At 39.0% G+C, this 18,620-nt stretch overlaps 1 protein-coding gene across 2 annotated transcripts in view; it reads left to right on the top strand.

Moving 5' to 3' along the window:
* Positions 1–18,574, top strand: part of pld1 (phospholipase D1) — a 152,495-nt gene extending 133,921 nt beyond the window's left edge. For both annotated transcript variants that reach the window (XM_008106028.3, XM_008106027.3), the window contains exons 21-26: positions 2,626–2,739; positions 4,827–4,876; positions 5,941–6,075; positions 9,393–9,546; positions 12,897–13,011; positions 13,800–18,574. In XM_008106028.3, coding sequence (XP_008104235.1) covers positions 2,626–2,739; positions 4,827–4,876; positions 5,941–6,075; positions 9,393–9,546; positions 12,897–13,011; positions 13,800–14,024 — 793 coding nt within the window. In that variant the 3' untranslated portion in view covers positions 14,025–18,574. The remainder of the gene's footprint in view (positions 1–2,625; positions 2,740–4,826; positions 4,877–5,940; positions 6,076–9,392; positions 9,547–12,896; positions 13,012–13,799) is intronic.
* The last annotated feature ends 46 nt before the right edge of the window (positions 18,575–18,620 follow it).

The raw sequence follows: 18,620 nt of genomic DNA, 5'->3' as shown, positions 1-18,620 counted from the left end.
TACCCTTTCGAACCTGTGACGGCAGTGGTCTGGAGTTGACATCGTCCAGCTGAGCTGTCACCTCACCTTCTATGTCACCATTGTCCCTTCCAACTGGCCACAGAGATCCATGTGAGCTCCTAGCTGTTATAGGTGCCTCATTCTGGCATCAGAGGTGTCTACACAACTGGGGAAAAGGAGGGAGCTCTGCACCTGGTTGTGATCAGTCATGGCAGTGCGACAAGTGGAATCCATTCCCTTTTCTCTGCTTTGGTGGTCACAGGGGAAAGATGATGGCAGCAGTAATCCATGTGGACCTGTCTGGATTGAAGACCTGTCTGAATTGAATCTGAACCATCTGTCCAACTGCCCTTGAGTTGCTGGATTCCCCATAGTTTCAAAATAACTCCAAAGCAACCCTCGGCCGAAACTGAATTAACCCGGTTAACTCACAATGCTCACCAGAAATCAAGAAACATGTAAACAGCCAGGAGCCAACTCCTGGTTTTAAAGGTTGTGTAGACAACCTCTCCTCTTCATCTCTATGCCTCTCTATTCAGTGAGTTTGTAGGAAAGGGGTAAAAAGGTAAAGTTTTCCCCTGACATTAAGTCCAGTCATGTCTGACTCTGGGGGTTGGTGCTCATCTCCATTTCTAAGCTGAAGAGCGGGCGTTGTCCGTAGACACCTCCAAGGTCATGTGGCTGGCATGACTGCATGGAGCGCCGTTACCTTCCCACCGGAGCGATACCTATTGATCTACTCACATTGGCATGTTTTCGAACTGCTAGGTTGGCAGAAGCTGGAGCTAACACCGGGCGCTCATTCTGCTCCCGGGAATTGAACCTGCGACCTTTCGTTCTGCAAGTTCAGCAGCTCAGCGCTTTAACACACTTTGCCATCGGGGCTCCTTGGGAAAGGGGTAGTTAACCCATTTCAGAAGTCTGAATTGCTTGCTGGGCTCTTTTGGAATCAGTCCAAGAGTCCCATAAAATTGGGCTGAAAAACACATGTAAGTCCAAGATAACTGACTGTGGTTCCCTGATCTATATAGTGCAGTCCTATGTGTTTACTCAGGCCCCTTCTACACTATATAATCCAGATTATCAAAGCAGATAATCCACATTATCTACTTTGAACTGGATTATATGCGTCTACACTGCCAGCTAGTCCAGTTCAAAGCAGATAAATCTGGATTTTATATGTGAGTGTAGAAGGGGCCTCAGAAGTGAATTCAGTAGAACCTTCGCTCTAGTAGGTAAAAACAAGATGAAGTCATTTCCAGCCGTTGTGAATATCACATTGTTTGAGGACTGCAGTTTACAAGACCCAATATTAAATGTAACTTCAGATGCATGAAATGTACTTTCCAATAAACAATCCAATGTTCTCTCTAGTGATACAACTATCAGGCACTATTAATAGAGATAATGTGTTAAAAACAGCATTATCTTTATTGGTGTTCCACCTACCATCTGTCTAATGCATAGGGATCTCACCTTCACTGTCACCTGTAATAGAATCATAGAGTTGGAAGAGACCTCGTGGGTCATCCGATCCAACCCCCTGACAAGAAGCAGGAAAATCACATTCAAAGCACCCCCGAGAGATGGCCATTCATCCTCTGTTTAAAAGCCTCCAAAGAAGGAGCCTCCACCACACTCTGGGGCAGAAAGTTCCATCTAATAGCAATGTGGAGCCGGGATATTGGGGTATACATGCTGTAATCTGGAATTATTTCAATAGTAGCTTTGTGGTTGAAAAAATGCACTATTATTTTTGAACTGAGATGTCATATAAAGACACAATTACTAGGAAATGATGTCTCTGCCTGGGAAGAATCAGTATTTGTCTACTTTTTTCAGTAATGTTATCCAGAACGTATGGTGTTTGCCACCTAGTGGTTGTTTCTACATCTTTCGCTTGCAATAAAGGAAGAAACACTTCTTTGTAATACCCTTGAGTTGTATTATAAATATCTGAAAAGCTAATCTCTCTATGTATTCTCATTAGGTAAGATGTAATTATCTACTAGGGGATTGTTTGTTTGTTTGTTGATTTATAGGACTTAAAGGGTATTTCTGGAGATAAAACAGTATAGATTATGGCATTTCTACATCTGCATGATAATCATTTGTGAGACAAGAATAAAAACCAATATGTGTTAAAAGCAAAAATGGAGCTCTAGTGTCTCGCCAAACTACAAAAAACCAGGATTCTGTAGGATGTTGCCATAGCAGTTAAAATAAAATCATAGTACTATACCAGTGTGGTATGTATAGTATCCAAGGTTGAGCAATGCTCCTGATGTGATCAGTCTGTGACTACTGGCTAACTATGTAGTGTGAAGGACTTGTGGACAGAGAGATTTGATTGATGATAGAAAATTATAGTCAAACAGACCTGAGTAGCATTAAGTTAGGGAAAACTAGACTAACATCACTGAAGCTCAAATCCAAAAGAAACTGTAAATTGAATAACAGTGTTGAGGATAATTTGTGGGGAAGGGGCAAAGAGAGAAAAGACAAGAATCAGGTAAAGCTAAAAAAAATCTGGATTTATAAAGTTTATTTCCTTTCCATTTGCTCTTTCCTTTTCTAAAGATAATTTTGCAAAAGTTGGTTCATTTGTTTGTATTTTCCTATTAGGGAAAACAAACGGTACCGAGTCTACATAGTCATCCCTCTGCTGCCTGGATTTGAAGGTGATATTTCAACAGGAGGAGGAAATGCGCTGCAAGCAATCATGCATTTTAACTACAGGTTAGTTTAGATAAGGTGGATTTTTTTTCATACCCATTGGATAAGGGTCTGGGTTGTACATGACTGAGGTTTATTCAAGTGTCCTATTATCTCTGATTCAGATCTTGTCTCTGAATCCAAAAGTTTGATTTGGGGAACCGTCGCCGCCCTACTTGATGGGCCCCTTGGCAAAGTTAAATCTGGAAGAATTTCCGTGTATAGGTTTCATGGAGAGAGGGACAAAGACCATGGGCAGGAATAACCTTTGAAGAGAACCGTTGTGTTGCTTTTGAAGAGCCTTCAACACATTTTGGCCTGGCCTAATATTGAAGATTTCTTCTTCCCATCTGGTGCAAGCATTAGTGTTTCATACTACCAATTCATCATGATAACAATCATTTCAATGCATATTTCTATCAAATAGCCAGCAGAGGGAGTACTGACTATTGTGTTCTGCCTTGCTGAGAAAACCTCATACAAAACATTTCCTCTTTGGCTTTTAATTAAGCTTCCTTCTCCTTTTTTTCCACTTTCTCTTGAATAGCATTCTTTCATTTATAGATAGCGGACTCCCTGCACCCACTACAGAAAAAGAAGAAAGGAAAGGCATGGATGTAATAAATTAAAAGCACACTCATTAATACTGATTTTCAAAAGAGCAGTTACGATTCTTCCATTGGTCTGATTTGCATACCCAAGATTTTGCAGATGTAGGGTGACTCCTTAGAGCAATGCCTGCTGTAATGTGTAAATGTGTCATAACAGTGAGTCGTAAGTGTGATTCATTCTTTAGAGACTCAAGAGTAACCCAAACAATGTGAATCCCCTCAGTGAGACATTTGATATCTGGAAATTGTCTCACATGACTCACACTGCTTAGGGTTGCATACAGACACCATAAATTAAAAACAGAATGGGTCAGACTTGTATCATCATCATCATCATCATCATCCCACATTTCCAAAGCAGCTCACAATTTAAAAGAACACTACAATTAAAACTATACAAAAGTAAATACAGTCAGCCCTCCATGTTCACTAGGCTTTTGGCCACAGCACACTTAAGAAAGTAGAAAATCATAAATTAAAAAATTATGTGACTACACCTTTCTAAGAATCTAACTATAGGCTAGATTTCAATTATTTATTTATTTCAATTATTTATACCCCGCCCTTCTCACCCGAGGGGACTCAGGGTGATGTTAACTATAGAATCACACGAGAGGACCTAGAGATTCCTCGAGAACATTTTGATCAAATCCATGAATACTCAAATCTGCAAAAGTCAAACCCACAAATTTGAAGAGTGAATTAATTTGTATTAAACTAATTAGAATATATTTTAAAATCATTTCTGTATAAACAGATAAAATGAAATTTAAAACATAAAGGCTTTTAAAAACAGTTCAGTTAAAATGCGACAACACCTTCTAGCCAATTCTTTTAAAACGTTGTTTTAAAACAGAATGTAAAAAGTTAGCTTGTGGTGAGGGGAGGGGTTCATTTTATCCTTTTCCACAAGGTCACATAATGTATTTTCCCACCTGATTTTGTTGTTTATTCGTTCAGTCGCTTTTGACTCTTCGTGACTTCATGGACTAGTCCACGCCACCTGATAATACACCACATACTTCCATAACTATATATTACAGGGGACACTAAGGGAAGCTCAATGCAGGTGCCTTTTGGCACTTCCTTGTCCATCTTCATACCTACCATAATTTTATCCTAAGATCACTTTGCCTAGAAGCAGATATATGGCAAAAGTTAGCTCTTTGTTGGTTTGTGTCAATGTTAATAACCATATGCCCATTTGTAAACTTCAGATGGTGCATTCCTGCCTGTCCAAAGTGAAATACATGCTTTCGCTATAGGTAGGGCTTTACTGTTTTGCACCAGAAATCAAGATCACTTGGCCCCTTTTCTCCGAAATCCAACCACCTTCTTTCACAGTGTTGCCTTTGCTTCTGAATCAGTTGTCTCCCCTCGGCTCTCTTTCCTCTCCATTTTGCAGATGAATGTATCTGGCAATTTTAATTAGCTTCATCCTTGTAAACTCATTCACATGCTGCTGTTTTGTGACTTTAATTGCGTCCCTAATTCTTACAGGACCATGTGCAGAGGAGATAATTCGATCCTGGGACAGCTCAAAGCCGAGAGTAAGTGCTTTGCCTCGCCTCACTGTGTGCTTCTTCGTACTGTTGGGCTTTGAGGACACTAAACTTTGATTGATACGCTATAAAGCACACGTTAGCCGGCACATAATTGCTGGATTGTATAACTAGGAGCACGGGAGGCCTCAATTATGTCAAGACAATCTTCAGAGTAAAGAAAACAAACTAGCAAAACAACATCTGGGTGTCAGACGAAAACAGAATATAGCTGCTGTTTTCAGCATCCCTTTGGATGCAGCTTAAAGTGAATTATTCTTCCTGCTTTCCTCTAGATTAGTGAATGTGATTTAGTCATAAAAATTGGGAGGATGGGGAGAATCTGAATGCTAGATAGGGAATCTGTGGCCAGACACCACCTTAGGGATGTGTGACTTCCCCTATGGAGCACTTGGGCATTTTTGTATTATATGCAACATCCAATTGAGTTCAGTGTCATAGAAATTTGAATGTGTGTTCCTACATGGCAGGGAGTTGGACTGGAAGGTCCTTGTGGTCTCTTCCAATTCTATGAAATTGAGTTCTTTGTACAGTGCCATTGCACATGGAGATGTTCGTTCTTTGCCTATAGACATCTCTCTGCCCTCCTGAAATTGACAGTAGCATTCCTTCATTGTGCATTCAGTTGCATGTTCCGTTGTGCATTCCATTGTACAACCCTATCCATACCAGAATTACATAGAACAATTGAAGATTAAGAAAGCTATAAAGATCAATGCTACACATCCCTGATATGGAATTTCAGCTACTGTGTCCTGGTTTCTAGAAGACAATCTCTTATTTTAAAACATGCCCTATTTTAAGAGATGTCAGAGGACAATCTTCTGTTCGAAAGTGTCTTCTACACAGTCCAGCTCTACTTTACAGATAATAATTATTACAGGAGAAAGAACAAGCTGTCCTGCTTCAGGACAAAAAGAGTCGACCAATTTACTAACTAATCAGCTTCATTGTTGAACCAGTAAGATGTCTCCTAATGTTGCACCAAAATCTACTCTCCATAACTTTTTCTTCCCACTCTCTTTTTACCCATTCCACATGATGTTCTTCAGTGGGAGACCAGTGGATTAACTACATCTCCTTCTGTGGGCTCCGAAACCATGCTGAGCTGGAAGGGAAACTTGTCACAGAGTTGATCTATGTTCACAGCAAGCTGATGATTGTCGATGACAACACAGTCATAATTGGTACGTGAAAAAGTAGCAGACAATGTGTGCCATTGCTGCTTGTGTGAGTATTGTGCCACAGACCACATAAAGGTTTGCAGTACTCTGATATTGTTTTCTAAGTGAATTCATTTTCTAAAAACAACTGCCTTTTGAAAAGCAAGAAACTGAAACTTGTAACTGTAGTGGGAACTAACTTTATTTGGACCTTGGAAATGTAACTACTTGCAGTTAAAAAATAACTTTCCAAGTTCTGCTCTGGCTGGTGGAAGCTGCTGAAAACACCTCAAGTATAAAGGGCACCATTATGTTAAATGGAGCCTCCTAGCTTGATTACTGCACTTGACTCAATGTAATTTTGTGAAGACTTAAAACGGGTTGGTAAATGACATTTCCATTTTGTCTCTTGCCATGAAGATCTTCTCCAAAGAACCAGGCCCATCTGGCTCATATAAAAGTTGTGATTTGTCTCACAACTTGGGCAATTTGTCATGTGCTCCTTTGAGAACGGAACATGCTGTGAAATGTGGATTCTTTATGCCCACATGTGTACTTCATCAGCTTCTGTTGGGAGGGCAATATGCCAAAAATATGACACCCATTTTCTTGTTAAACTGACAGCCATGATGTGTTGTTCTATTGTTTTATTAATGCTTTGTGTTTATGTTATTTCCTACTGTGGGTAATTTCGGTGGGGGGAAAAGAAATAATTAATATCAACAAATATTAGATAATGAAGCAAGCAGACTTTTCTGGAAGCTGGAAAAATGTTAGTTTGATGTCCAGTTTTACGGTATTGTCACAAAATGATATAAGAGCTTTCTTAACCTTGTTGGAGGCAATGTAAGTGAGACAAGATCCATGTCTTGGTTTTTTTCGGATATTTATTTACAGCATTTATATTTTATTTACAGCATTTATATTCTGCCCTTCTCACCCCGAAGGGGACTCAGGGCGGATCACACATAAAGGCAAACATTCAATACCATAACATAGAGACAGAGACAAGACGCAGGCACGGGCTGGCCTCGAACTCATGACCTCTTGGTCAGAGTGATTTGTTGCAGCTGGTTTGCTTTCCAGCCTGTGCCACAGCCTGGAGAATGTGTTAGGATGGGCCCATAAGATATTTATGTTTTTCCCACATGACTAATATGCATGTGCTAAGTTTGTTTGTACTACTAAACACGTAGTTACTCCTTACATTAAGTTGGGGTGGGGAATCAAATGGAGATCAGTATGTATTTTCCATCACAACCACCCTGGGAACTATTCATTCCAAAGGGACTTCTTTTTATAAAGGGATGGGTATTTCAAATTCAAGTGGCTCAGGACTCCATAGGATTCAGCCATGATAACTAAAGTGGAATTGTAGTGCTATATCTACGTATTCGTGTTGTGGAAAAACTTTATGTCACACAGCTATTCAGAGACAAGGAATTTTAGGGGATATAGGTGGGAAATTATAGAATTGAAAGAGACCCAACTTTCAAATCCAACGTCTTGTCCACGTTTTGGTCAATGTAGGAATTGCAAATAAAGCATACTTGGGCAGTTGTGCATTCTGGTTCCCAAAGAGGGTACATTACTTTCCAAGATAGTGTATTCCACTGCCAAACAGAAAGCCGTTCCTTAGATCAGTTCCCTATAACATAAATCCATTGGTTTGAGTCATACCCTCTGGAGCACTGGAAAACAAACTTGATCTATCATCTGGTCAGAACTGGTATCTTAGTTTCTTAAATTTTAGTTTTACTGTAGAATTCACACAGAACTAGATCTACATAGTAGACATTTCATGGCATTGTCAGCTGAAATGTTGTAAGCAACATCCATGAATTTCGCCCACCAATCATTTAGAGGTGATCTTTTTTTAAAAAATGCAGATGGTTTAGCTACATTTTTTGTTCACAAAGATAGATGACAACTACTCTAAACAAACACCCCACCCATTGGGAATATGTATTATCTACTGAAGGGGTGAGGGTGCTTTATTGTGAAATACCTTTCATTCTGCATCCATAAACACTCCAGTGACCAAAGAACATTTTACAATTCATATGCAATGTTATTGCTTACTCTTGAAATGAGATGCATCGGAATATATTGAATTCTCATTGTACTCGAAAAATACCCCAGGTTAAGATGTGCAATCAAAATTTGTTTTTTTAAAAAGAATCTGTATGGATAAATTATGGATTGGATTTGCATACATCTCTTGCTTATCACTATTAATTCTGTTTCAAAGAAAATAAATCATGATTTTGGTTATGATACCCCCAAATGGGGAGCTAGCCAAATCCCATTGACTCTGACAAATTGATCTATCTACCTTGTTTTGTCAGAGTTCATTAGAAGAGTGACAACACAATCCTATAGCTATCTACTGAATTTAATTCCCATTCCATTCACTGGGGCTTACTCCTAGATAATTGAGTGAAAGGTTTTAGTCTTAACAGAGATATCCCAGTTGCTTAAATTTCAAATATAAGTTGTGCCATTTATTCTAGTGAAAATTGATTGTAAGCCTCCTAAAAAGCTATGTTTTTGATATACATGCCCCTAAAAGCCATATATTTGAAACTTCATTTCATCAGTTGAAAAGCTGCATACATAAATGCATACATTTTAAAATGTGTGCAAATATGTGTGTGTTTTTAATGTAGAAAATACACTGGTTATTTTGCAAGAAGAAATAAGCAACATTTTGTAATCTGATTTCAAATGAGAACATGACAGGAATGCGGATGAGATTTAGGGAAACACAATAAAATTGCAACTGATTTTCACATTTTTATTGTAGAAGGATTGCTGGGTACGCTGCACTTACTCAAGGGCTCCTTTCATTGACCAATTTCCAGTTGCATCTCTACCTTTTTACTATTGCAATTATTCCACACTAGCATTCTTTTTTAAAGAAAAACTTCTCTTCCTCCTCTAATAATACTGACCAGAAAACTGTTAATGATATACACATGCCTGTGCTTTCTTTTAGTTGGAGCTCAAGGAAATGCATGATTAGGGTTTTATCCTCTACCTGCCTGATCACAGCCACTGGAATATGAATAAATAAATAGCCTGGATACAGCCTATCAATGAGATTGAGGTGAAGCATACAAATTGTGATCTTATTTTCTCCTTTGGCAGATTAATTGGCTGGCATCACCAAATTTGAAATATTTTATTATAACACAGCTCTGCTTCATGTATTGATATGCACTAAGGTCACATCAGAATTGTAAACTGCTGTAGTACTTCCAAGTATTTTAAGTGAATTGCTTTGTTCATATCAAGTGTTTTATGTATGGCTTTTCCTCCTTCCACCCTAACTCTAATAGGCTCAGCTAACATCAATGACCGCAGCATGCTAGGGAAACGAGACAGCGAAATGGCCATTGTTGTGCAGGACACGGACACCATTCCTTCTGTCATGGATGGAGAGGACTACAAAGCTGGAAGATTTGCTCAGTCTCTCCGCCTTCAGTGCTTTAGGTACCACGCATGTCAAATGCCATGATGAAACATACTTTATAAACAATAGATCGTCTAAGTTCTGCAGTGCAAATTTATGCATGAATTTACTACCAGGAGACTAGGTATAGGATTACAGCCTTGAGGTTATGTTGCCACTCTGTCAATTATGTATGTAATCAAATATGTTTTTTTCACTGATGGAACTGCTTTGAATCAGCAATACCAGGAGACAGCAACTCCTCTTTTCTTTGCAACCCCAGAATTTGCCCTCACGTTGTTGTTTTTGGGGGGAGGGGCATCCCTATTATTATGAATAGTGGGGTGTTCACTGCAGGTGACAAGTGAGATGCAGCTGTAGCAGTTTTGTGCCTAGCATATTGAAGGCCACACGTTCAGTCCCTGGGATCTGTAGGAAAGATTAGAACTCTGAACAGTTGCCATGATCATGCTGCCTGGAAGATTCAGAGTATTACAGTTGCAAAAGGCAGATTTTTCCAAGCTTTGCAGAATATTTTTTGTCAGAAACCCTTAAGAGGATCTGTAGTCAGTACTTAGATCCTGACTTCCAAGAAGATATGTTGTTGTTTACTGTGTGCCTTCAAGTCACTTCAGACTCATGGCAACTCTAAGGTGACCCTATGATACGATATTCATAGCAAGATTTGTTCGATGGGAATTTGCCATTTTCTTTCCATGAAACTGTGGAGTGTGACTTGCCTGAGGTCACTCAGTGGGTTTCTATGGCCTAGCAGGCATTCAAACCCTGGTCCAGCACTTCAACTTCTACACCATGCTGGCTCATTCTAAGAAGTATAGAGACTCTTTTACTGCAATATAGAGGTGTTTTGCAGCTTCCATCCCAATATATATATGTGCTGCAAACTAAATCGAAGTAGGTAGCTCTTGTGTCTGTTTTGACCTTTTCTATGCCGAGGAAGGAACATTTCAGTTCAACCGCAACTGATAGTCTGGTTTTTAAATGTGGTGGTTCTTTGCACTAGTGCTCAAATTATGAGTCAAAAGTGAAGTAAGGATATCTTAAATTCACAAGCCTGTCAGTTTCCCATTGAGGCCTTCTGGAATTTTGAGGCTAATAGAAAAGGCAATGGGGAACATAACAAGCTATCTCATACCAAGTCTGGTCATTGATCTCATACCCAGGATTACCATAAGCAGGATTCTTCTCTAGCCCAATTTTGAAATCCCTAGTTGTCATTCATCAAAGTACTAATACCAGTAGCCTTGTTATTCTCAAGTAAGGTGAGATTTTAGGATGTGTTTGGGATGGAATGTGGTTTCTTCTTATGACCTTCTGTATTTGACATGAACACATGCCACTAGTTTCCAGAACAATCTCATAGTTACAATATTGGACTAAAATCCAATGTCCCAGCCTTCCCAAACCTGGGACCCTGCAGTGTTGGACTTCAACCTCAACTTCCCAGCCAGCAACCATGTCAAAATGATGTGGTAGTGTGAAGTCTTGGCTCTGCCTTTCCACTCTTTTGCTTTAGTTCCCCCCAGTTTAGGTTTTCCCAATAGTGTAAATAACAACAACAACAACAACATAACAACTTTATTTTTCTATCCTGCCTCCATCTTCCCGAAGGGACTCGGGCGGCTAACATGGGGCCAGGCCCAAAAAACAAAATATGAACAGAGTTAAAACATAAACAAATAGTATTGACAAAACAAATCTGGACGCAAGCTTTCAAATAGATACCTCCATTTGTATTAGTTTTTAGGTGGAGCTATAGCTATAGAAACCCCTAGAGGCCAGCCTTAGTTGGTTTAGTCCATTTGCCTGCACAGAGTTCTCTTGCTAAACTCTTTTCTTTCTGCAATAGAGCTACAGTGTTTAGAGGCTTGGGTATTGTCTGGAAATCCTAGGCTTAGCAATCTGAAACAGGCATCCTTAGCACTAAACTCTGTATTTAGCAGTATTCATATACCATTGGTACCAATGAAAACAGAAGTTTGTGTCAGACCAAGTTTCACAAAGTAGATCAAGACAGTCTACAAGCACCAGTATAATCCATCACTTTACATCAGAGGCAAGGATTCCAGAGAGATGACTGCAACCAGCAAAATATCCTTTTTGTAATGTATTGTTTTAAGCCGTCTTACAATAGTCCCAGGTGGAGTTAACCCTTTGTTCTTCCTGTTTTCAGTAAACTTACTTAGTTATCTTTTCACCTTGCCTGAAGTGCCTCTGTGTGTTAAGGGTCAGAAGGTATACAGATAGCCCCCCTAGTAAAGCCAGACACTATAGTTCTCCCGGAGGCTCGGCGTGCCATCACAGGTAGGGTTTATGGCTCAATACTTCTGGAGGACGCCAGGTTGGGGAAGTTGCAGTTGACTGAGAATGCATCATTGCTAAATGGTAGAATATATTTTCTACATACAGAAAGTCCCAGCATCAGGAGTTAAAAGTACCACTTACAGGAAGGCTGTTCCTAGCCTGAGACTTGATGCCTGTCGAAGTAAACTATATGGGCTTGATGGGCAAATAGCTGGCCTGGCATGTGTCCACACATGCTCATAGTACTCTGATATCATCGTAACTTCCCTCACTCCAATTTATGGAATTCCGGGATTTGTAGTTTGGTGTAATTTGGTATTTTAGATTCTCTGTTAAAGGCCTCTAGTGCTGTATTTGGCAGTGGGTGGATTAGAGGTCTCTAGCAGAGGATTTGAAGTATCTCAACAAATTACAAATTTCAGGTTCTGTGGGATAAAACCTTGGCAAATTAAATGGTATCAAGGTGCTGTAATTTTGCACTGTGCATCTTCTCTCAGCATGACAAAGTTTCCTATGATGCCATCATTTTGATTTATGATTTAACCTCTTGTCATTTTCAGTTTGAAAGCTTGCATCCAATTTACACTAAGTCAAGCCACATGGACACATTACCCTTCCCCCTCATTTTTTTTTTTTTAATTTCATGTTCTTTAATGTACTGTCTTCTCATCTAAAGGCATCTTTATTTGAAAGGCCTCTCCAAAATGAATGCTGCCACTGCCAGAGTGTGAAATACAATTAGCAGGGTTTCTTGAATTGCAACTGCTATCAAACCGACCAGATGAATGGCAGGGGAGCTGCCACAGAGTAAATTAACCAGGGCTTTCTCTGACACATATCTGCCTCTGAAATCCACACCTCCTGAACAATCCACCTGAACAATATGAGACAGAGCAATCAGGAACTTCATAATCACTCTCAAACTTTGGTTGTCTTCAGCTCAAGAAGCTTCCAATTGTTTCCCTAACACACTTTTTTACTGTGTATTTTTGATTCCAAGAACAATTATCCCAAAGTTACAATACTGTTAAATTTCCATGTGTTCTTTATTTTCTCCCATCTTCAGAGTTGTCTTTGGCAGTTCAGTTGATGCAAATGATCTCCAAGATCCTGTTAGTGACAAATTCTTCAAGGAAGTGTGGGTTGCGACAGCTGCGCGCAATGCCACCATTTTTGATAAGGTAAAATACTTACTTGCCGCTGTTGTACTTTTTGGTGTTGAAAGATGTAAAGGGAAGTACAGATGGCCTGGTTTTGTACGTTAAATGGCAAATCTTGGCATATAGGGAGTCAAAGAATGTTGGTTAGATTTTATAGAGTTTAGTTGTTTGCTAGTTTTACCTGAAAAGATTCAACAACATATTTCAGTTTTTCCTCCACAAAATAGAAAGCCTGAGAGATAAAGAGACTTAGCTGATATTGTCAGTTAAATGCAGGTAGCATGACTGTCTTAAAATAATCCTGGTAATTTTGAGATTGGGGTTAATTTACTGTATATGTGTATGTAGATGCGTGTGTGTGTGTGTGTAGAAATTTTAGTTAAAAAATAGTCAAAAACTGGGATTGATTTATCCATGGGTTAATGTTATTTTTATATGAAAAAAGATTTGTCCTCTTTTCTGAACAGTGTACTAAAAAGTAGAGTTTAGGTCATCCTGGGAGAACCTAAAAGAAGCCCTGAACCTCCCCCACTCCTACTCCCACCCACTCCCCACACACATGGCACCACTTTTTGGCCTATTTGAATTGTCTGGGCAGGAAAGCTGATGCTGGACTTTCCCCTCTCCATATAATGACCTGTTACTTATCTACAGGTCATATTTACATTCATAGATATGTAACCTGCCCTCAACTTATACATGAGGTTGACTTGTACAGGAATATAAATGGTACTATTCTAGAGCTTTAGTATTGTTATGCTCTTCTAATGACTTCTATCCTTTTTCTCATCCATCATTTCTTGGATTAGGTTTTCCGATGCCTTCCCAGTGATCAGGTAACCAACTTAGCCCAGTTACGGGAATTCATCACCATACCAAAACTTGCTTGTGAGAATCCTGCTAAAGCAGCAGAAGAACTCAAGAAGATCCGAGGATTTCTAGTCCAGTTCCCTTTTCGTTTTCTAGATGAAGAAAATTTACTTCCTTCTGTTGGAACAAAAGAATCCATGGTGCCCATGGAAACTTGGACTTAAGAAGATTTAGCCTAAATAGGATTTTTTTAAAGCAGGGTCCTGTGGAAACCTCCTGGATGAATTATGGTTGCCTGGGACCTTTTTGCCCTTGGAAAAGAAGTTTGCACTGATCCAGAAGTGCCTTTGATGGGGGAAAAATCTGATATATCAGGGAAGAACAATGGATAACTGACAAGTTCTACCTACTAATAAGTTATGCTACATATAAACAACCTGAGAATGAAGGGAATGCAAACCAAGAGCCCATAAATCATACTACAAGACATTTGTTCCATGCATGCTTAGTTTCCATGTCTGGTTCTTTGGAACAGAATCTAAACAACTGGGATATGACATCCACTGATAATATTCATTGGTTCAACCGGTCAATATCCAGGGATCAATTTTTACACTGTAATATAAAGCCACTGCTTATGGAATTATCTCTTGTATCAGGAAATGTGAATTTCATGTGTCCAATTTCAGAGCAATGCACTGAAAACTTAGCTGTGTGCTGTGGAAATGCATGTGCTGTAATTGTGATTATGCAACCATTGTGGTAGGTAAGCAATTTATGTTGCTTAAATCTTGAATTCTAGATGGTCTAACTAGAGTTTCTTTTTTAACTCCTTGTTATGGTATTCTCTAAATTGTGTAACAACTGCTGAGAACACTGCGCGATGCCACAATACTGTGTTCGGCATGACTGTGATCACTGTTTATTAAGTAGGTCGTAAAATTTTGCACAAAGCTTCTCAGCTTTTCAGTGCTGTATTTAGAACAAGAAATACTTGGCATGCTCACATGTGTCACATTAGAACAATAAGTACTTTACACTTTCTGAGAGAGTGCTGGAAGAACTTGATACTAGTTAGTCCATCCTGTTTTGTGCACAAGCTTGCATAAAAGTCTTTTTGGACAATGGATTGCCAAAGTCCATAGTTTCCCAAAAGGGACCAATTAACGTTTTACTGCTGACTGCAAAACGTGACAAAAATTTGTTTGGTCAAGTCTGTAATGTCTGCGATCAAACAGGATATAAGATGTTTTAAAATATTTTGTGTTGACATGGTGAAGTGTCTAAGTGCTGGATTAAGATTCCCTGCTTGGCCACTAAAACCCAACTGCTTGCCATTGGGGAAGTCATACTCTCTAAGCCTAAACAGTGACAAATCTCCTCTGAAAACTGCCAAGAAAACTGACAGAGTTGTTAAGTCAGAGTTGAACCGAAGACTCGTAACAACAATAAAACAATCACTTTTGATCCCCTGCTGCCACTGAACTGTACATTATCATTGAGCAAAGGAGTATATCATGCAGCATGAACAATGTACTAAAATAGAATAAAGTGGAAAGGACTATAGTTCAGTAATTTACATGCAAACTTGTCTATGATGCAGCCAATGTGGAATGCAGAGATTACTCAAGAGGCCAATAACAGAGTAGACTTAAAGGGAGCAGTGTTTGCACCCATAAAAGCCACTTTTGTTTTCCAGGAGTGAATGAGCTACCTGGTCAGTAATTTGCTTTTTCAGGCCTATCAAATTCTGATCTCTCTTCATGGGTATCCACCAAAAATGGTGACATTGCTGCTTTATTACTATCGCTGTTTATTACAAAGAAGCACAAGAAACTCATACAAGACTTGCAGTTACCCCACCAAGAGAATACATGACGTTTTACTGAGCATAGGTTTAACTTTAAAAAATGGCAGTGTGTTTTTTATAGTATAAAATGTAATTAGCATTTCCATTTCCATCTTAAGCACCTATGTCACCTGCATTAATTAGATATAGAATACTGTGTAATTTCAGCTGATAAGAACCACTGACCTTCCTCAAGGGCAGACCCAGTGCCCAACTTGACTGCAAGTGACTACAGAAAGAGATTTTCCATTCTGCTCATTAGTGGCATAGTCAGAAACCATACACATTCTTCAAAGTCAGTGATTTGGTGGCACATTTTGATCTTTCAATAATTCATGCACAGCAGCCTTACAGGGAAGAATCTAATATGTGTTTCCACTATTGTGTTGATTGCTTTTGTGCTTTCTCAGGATGTGTGTTTTTTTTTTTAAAAAAAAAACCTTTTACTGTTGCTTGTCATGAACTTTGAGGACAATCCAATTTTTGGCAAATCTGGTTGATGCATAGGGCTGTAGGATTAAGAATAGACCACTTTGTCATTCGGTTCACATTGCATTATTTTGAATAAGCCTGACTCACTAACGCCAGAAATCCCAGAAGGAGCAGGGATGGGAGAATGAATGAATTCAGGGAAGAACCTTTTTGGTGACTTATTCTTGCATAAATGAGGTCCATGCTTGTTCAGAAATGGCATAAAGAGGTATCCAATTTCTTCCTTACACAGCGATTTTGGCTCAGCTGCACAACTGCTATTGTAGCTGTGCTCCCAGTCTAAACGACCACTGATTAGTAAAAAATGCCCATTACATTGTCACCTGGCTGTAGCTGTCACTGCTGGAGATTTCCATGTAAATATAGTACTAGAATTTTATGCTCCACTGGTGCTGAAGTAAAGAGGTAGTGCAGTTTTGCAGAGATAAATAAGAAATATACTCATTGTCATATAACTATCACAGAGAGCTTAACTACTGGAGACATCAACATTGATAGACCAACGGTGAATGTGTTTATGTGTTAGATGTCTTTATAGGAACAGCAAACTGCTGCCCCAGAGGAAAAGTGCATGGTTAAATGGCAAACTAGGCAAGAGCCCAGCTGCCTGTTTACAGCTGCAAAAGTTTATCTGGCAGAATTGTTGTGCATGTTTTCTTTAAAAAAAATTGCAATTTCTTGGATAGGGACGCATTCTGTTGAGTTAAACTGAAAAAAAATTAAGCCATCTCATAGCACTTTTGGACTATTGATCTGTTCAGTTTTGTTACCCAGAGAAGAAATAAGCCAGACAAGAATGAGAAGATAACCTGGATATCAATCATACTTTTTCACTGACCCTGTGATATGTCTGGCCTCTTGGTGAATCACAATTACCTTGATTGGTCTATGTGGGTTAATATTTTAAGTGTTCTGCTGACCTTGACTCCTCCCTATTTTTCTAGCCTTCAAGTTGCATACCATGTCAGGAATTAAAATCTGAAAGTAGAGATATTGGTCAAGATTTATCCCATGAAAACTCCTGGATTTTGCCAGCTGCTGAAGAATCAGCAAGTGTACATCATATAATTTGGGGAGAAGCCATAGCTGTAGTAGGATACATGCTATCTGCGGGCCTTAAGTTCAACTCTTGGCACCTCCAAGAACACGGAAAAAATGGGCCTATTGTCATGGTGAGAGAGTCAACAAGGCTGGACTAGATACACCAATAAAACAAGGTAGCTTCATATGTTCATACTATTTTCATCAGGGATTGATATACTTAAAGGACCCACTTTTTAATAAAAATGATTCCAGAGTTTAAACAAATTGGATCATACATTTTCCAATCTACTTCAAATTGCCCAGGTATCTACCATTAGATCTCAGATGTTCTGCTGACCACCTATTCTCAAGGCTGGGGTGTTTTGAATGACATGTGGAGATGTCCTTGACATGTTCATTGTCATTTGAGATGTAGCTGTTTGATATGCATGTTAGGGCCTTCTCAAGTTATGGCACACCAGCTGTGATTGTTCAGTGTGGCTTAGCATAAAAAGCAACTTGAAGGTTTTGCTTCCTTCCTTTTTTAATGCAATAGGTTTCCTATTGTTATGCTGTTGTGTCTGTTGTTTTACATCAATGTGATTGTTATTTTATTATTGCTCTGTTTACTGCTGACTGTATATTCCATTGGGGTCTACGTGTAGAAGCAAAGGCAAATTACAAACAGCTTTATTAATAGAAAAAGGGCTCTGCTTATACAGACAGGAAGGCACCCTATGCACTTCTCCGAATCACGACTTTTGGGGACCTTCATGAAAACGTGATCTCCCATTGCTGCTGTAATTGATAACAGTTTAAAGCCTGCTGAATCAGGAATCCATGAGATTGAAGGACAAAAGGCAGTATTGATTGAAAAAATCCTGCAGCCCTTATAGAATCAAAATGAAAGGCAGCAACTAATGGAATTCAGAGACACTTTCCTTCTGACCTTTTAAGAAGGAAAGAAGTGTTCTTTTTGTTTTCTTGCAGTCATCACAAGCTCCTTTGTTTTCTCACATTGCTTTCCCCCCTAAAATAGATGTGGACACTGAGAATAAGTATAATTTATTTGTCTCCATCCTTGACACAGAGATAATGGAAGAAAAACAAAGTAAGCTTTGTAATTGGCTGGTGAAGTTCTTTTTGCATTAATGGAGTGCTCACTGGATTAACTAGGTGGCAAGATAAGCCTTTTTAAAAAAAATCTTTAGAGAGATTGGAACAATGTTATGTATCTGTGAAAGTACATTAACACTGTGAATATGCCTTCTGTGAAGGCTGCAGCAATGCCATTTGTTTTGTTTTATACTGTCAATCTTGCTAATGACTGCTTTTGTCATGATTTTTCCTGCCTCTGTAATTGGGAATATTTAACATGTTCATCAGCTGAAATATATAACTAAAATGTAACATATCTGAAAAGTTTGCATTAATGGGTCTTGTTTATGAGAGTCTT

The sequence above is a fragment of the Anolis carolinensis genome, chromosome 3 (genome assembly GCF_035594765.1).
Source record: "Anolis carolinensis isolate JA03-04 chromosome 3, rAnoCar3.1.pri, whole genome shotgun sequence".
Taxonomy (NCBI): Eukaryota; Metazoa; Chordata; class Lepidosauria; order Squamata; family Dactyloidae; genus Anolis; species Anolis carolinensis.
This window is presented reverse-complemented; position numbering and strand designations above follow the sequence as displayed.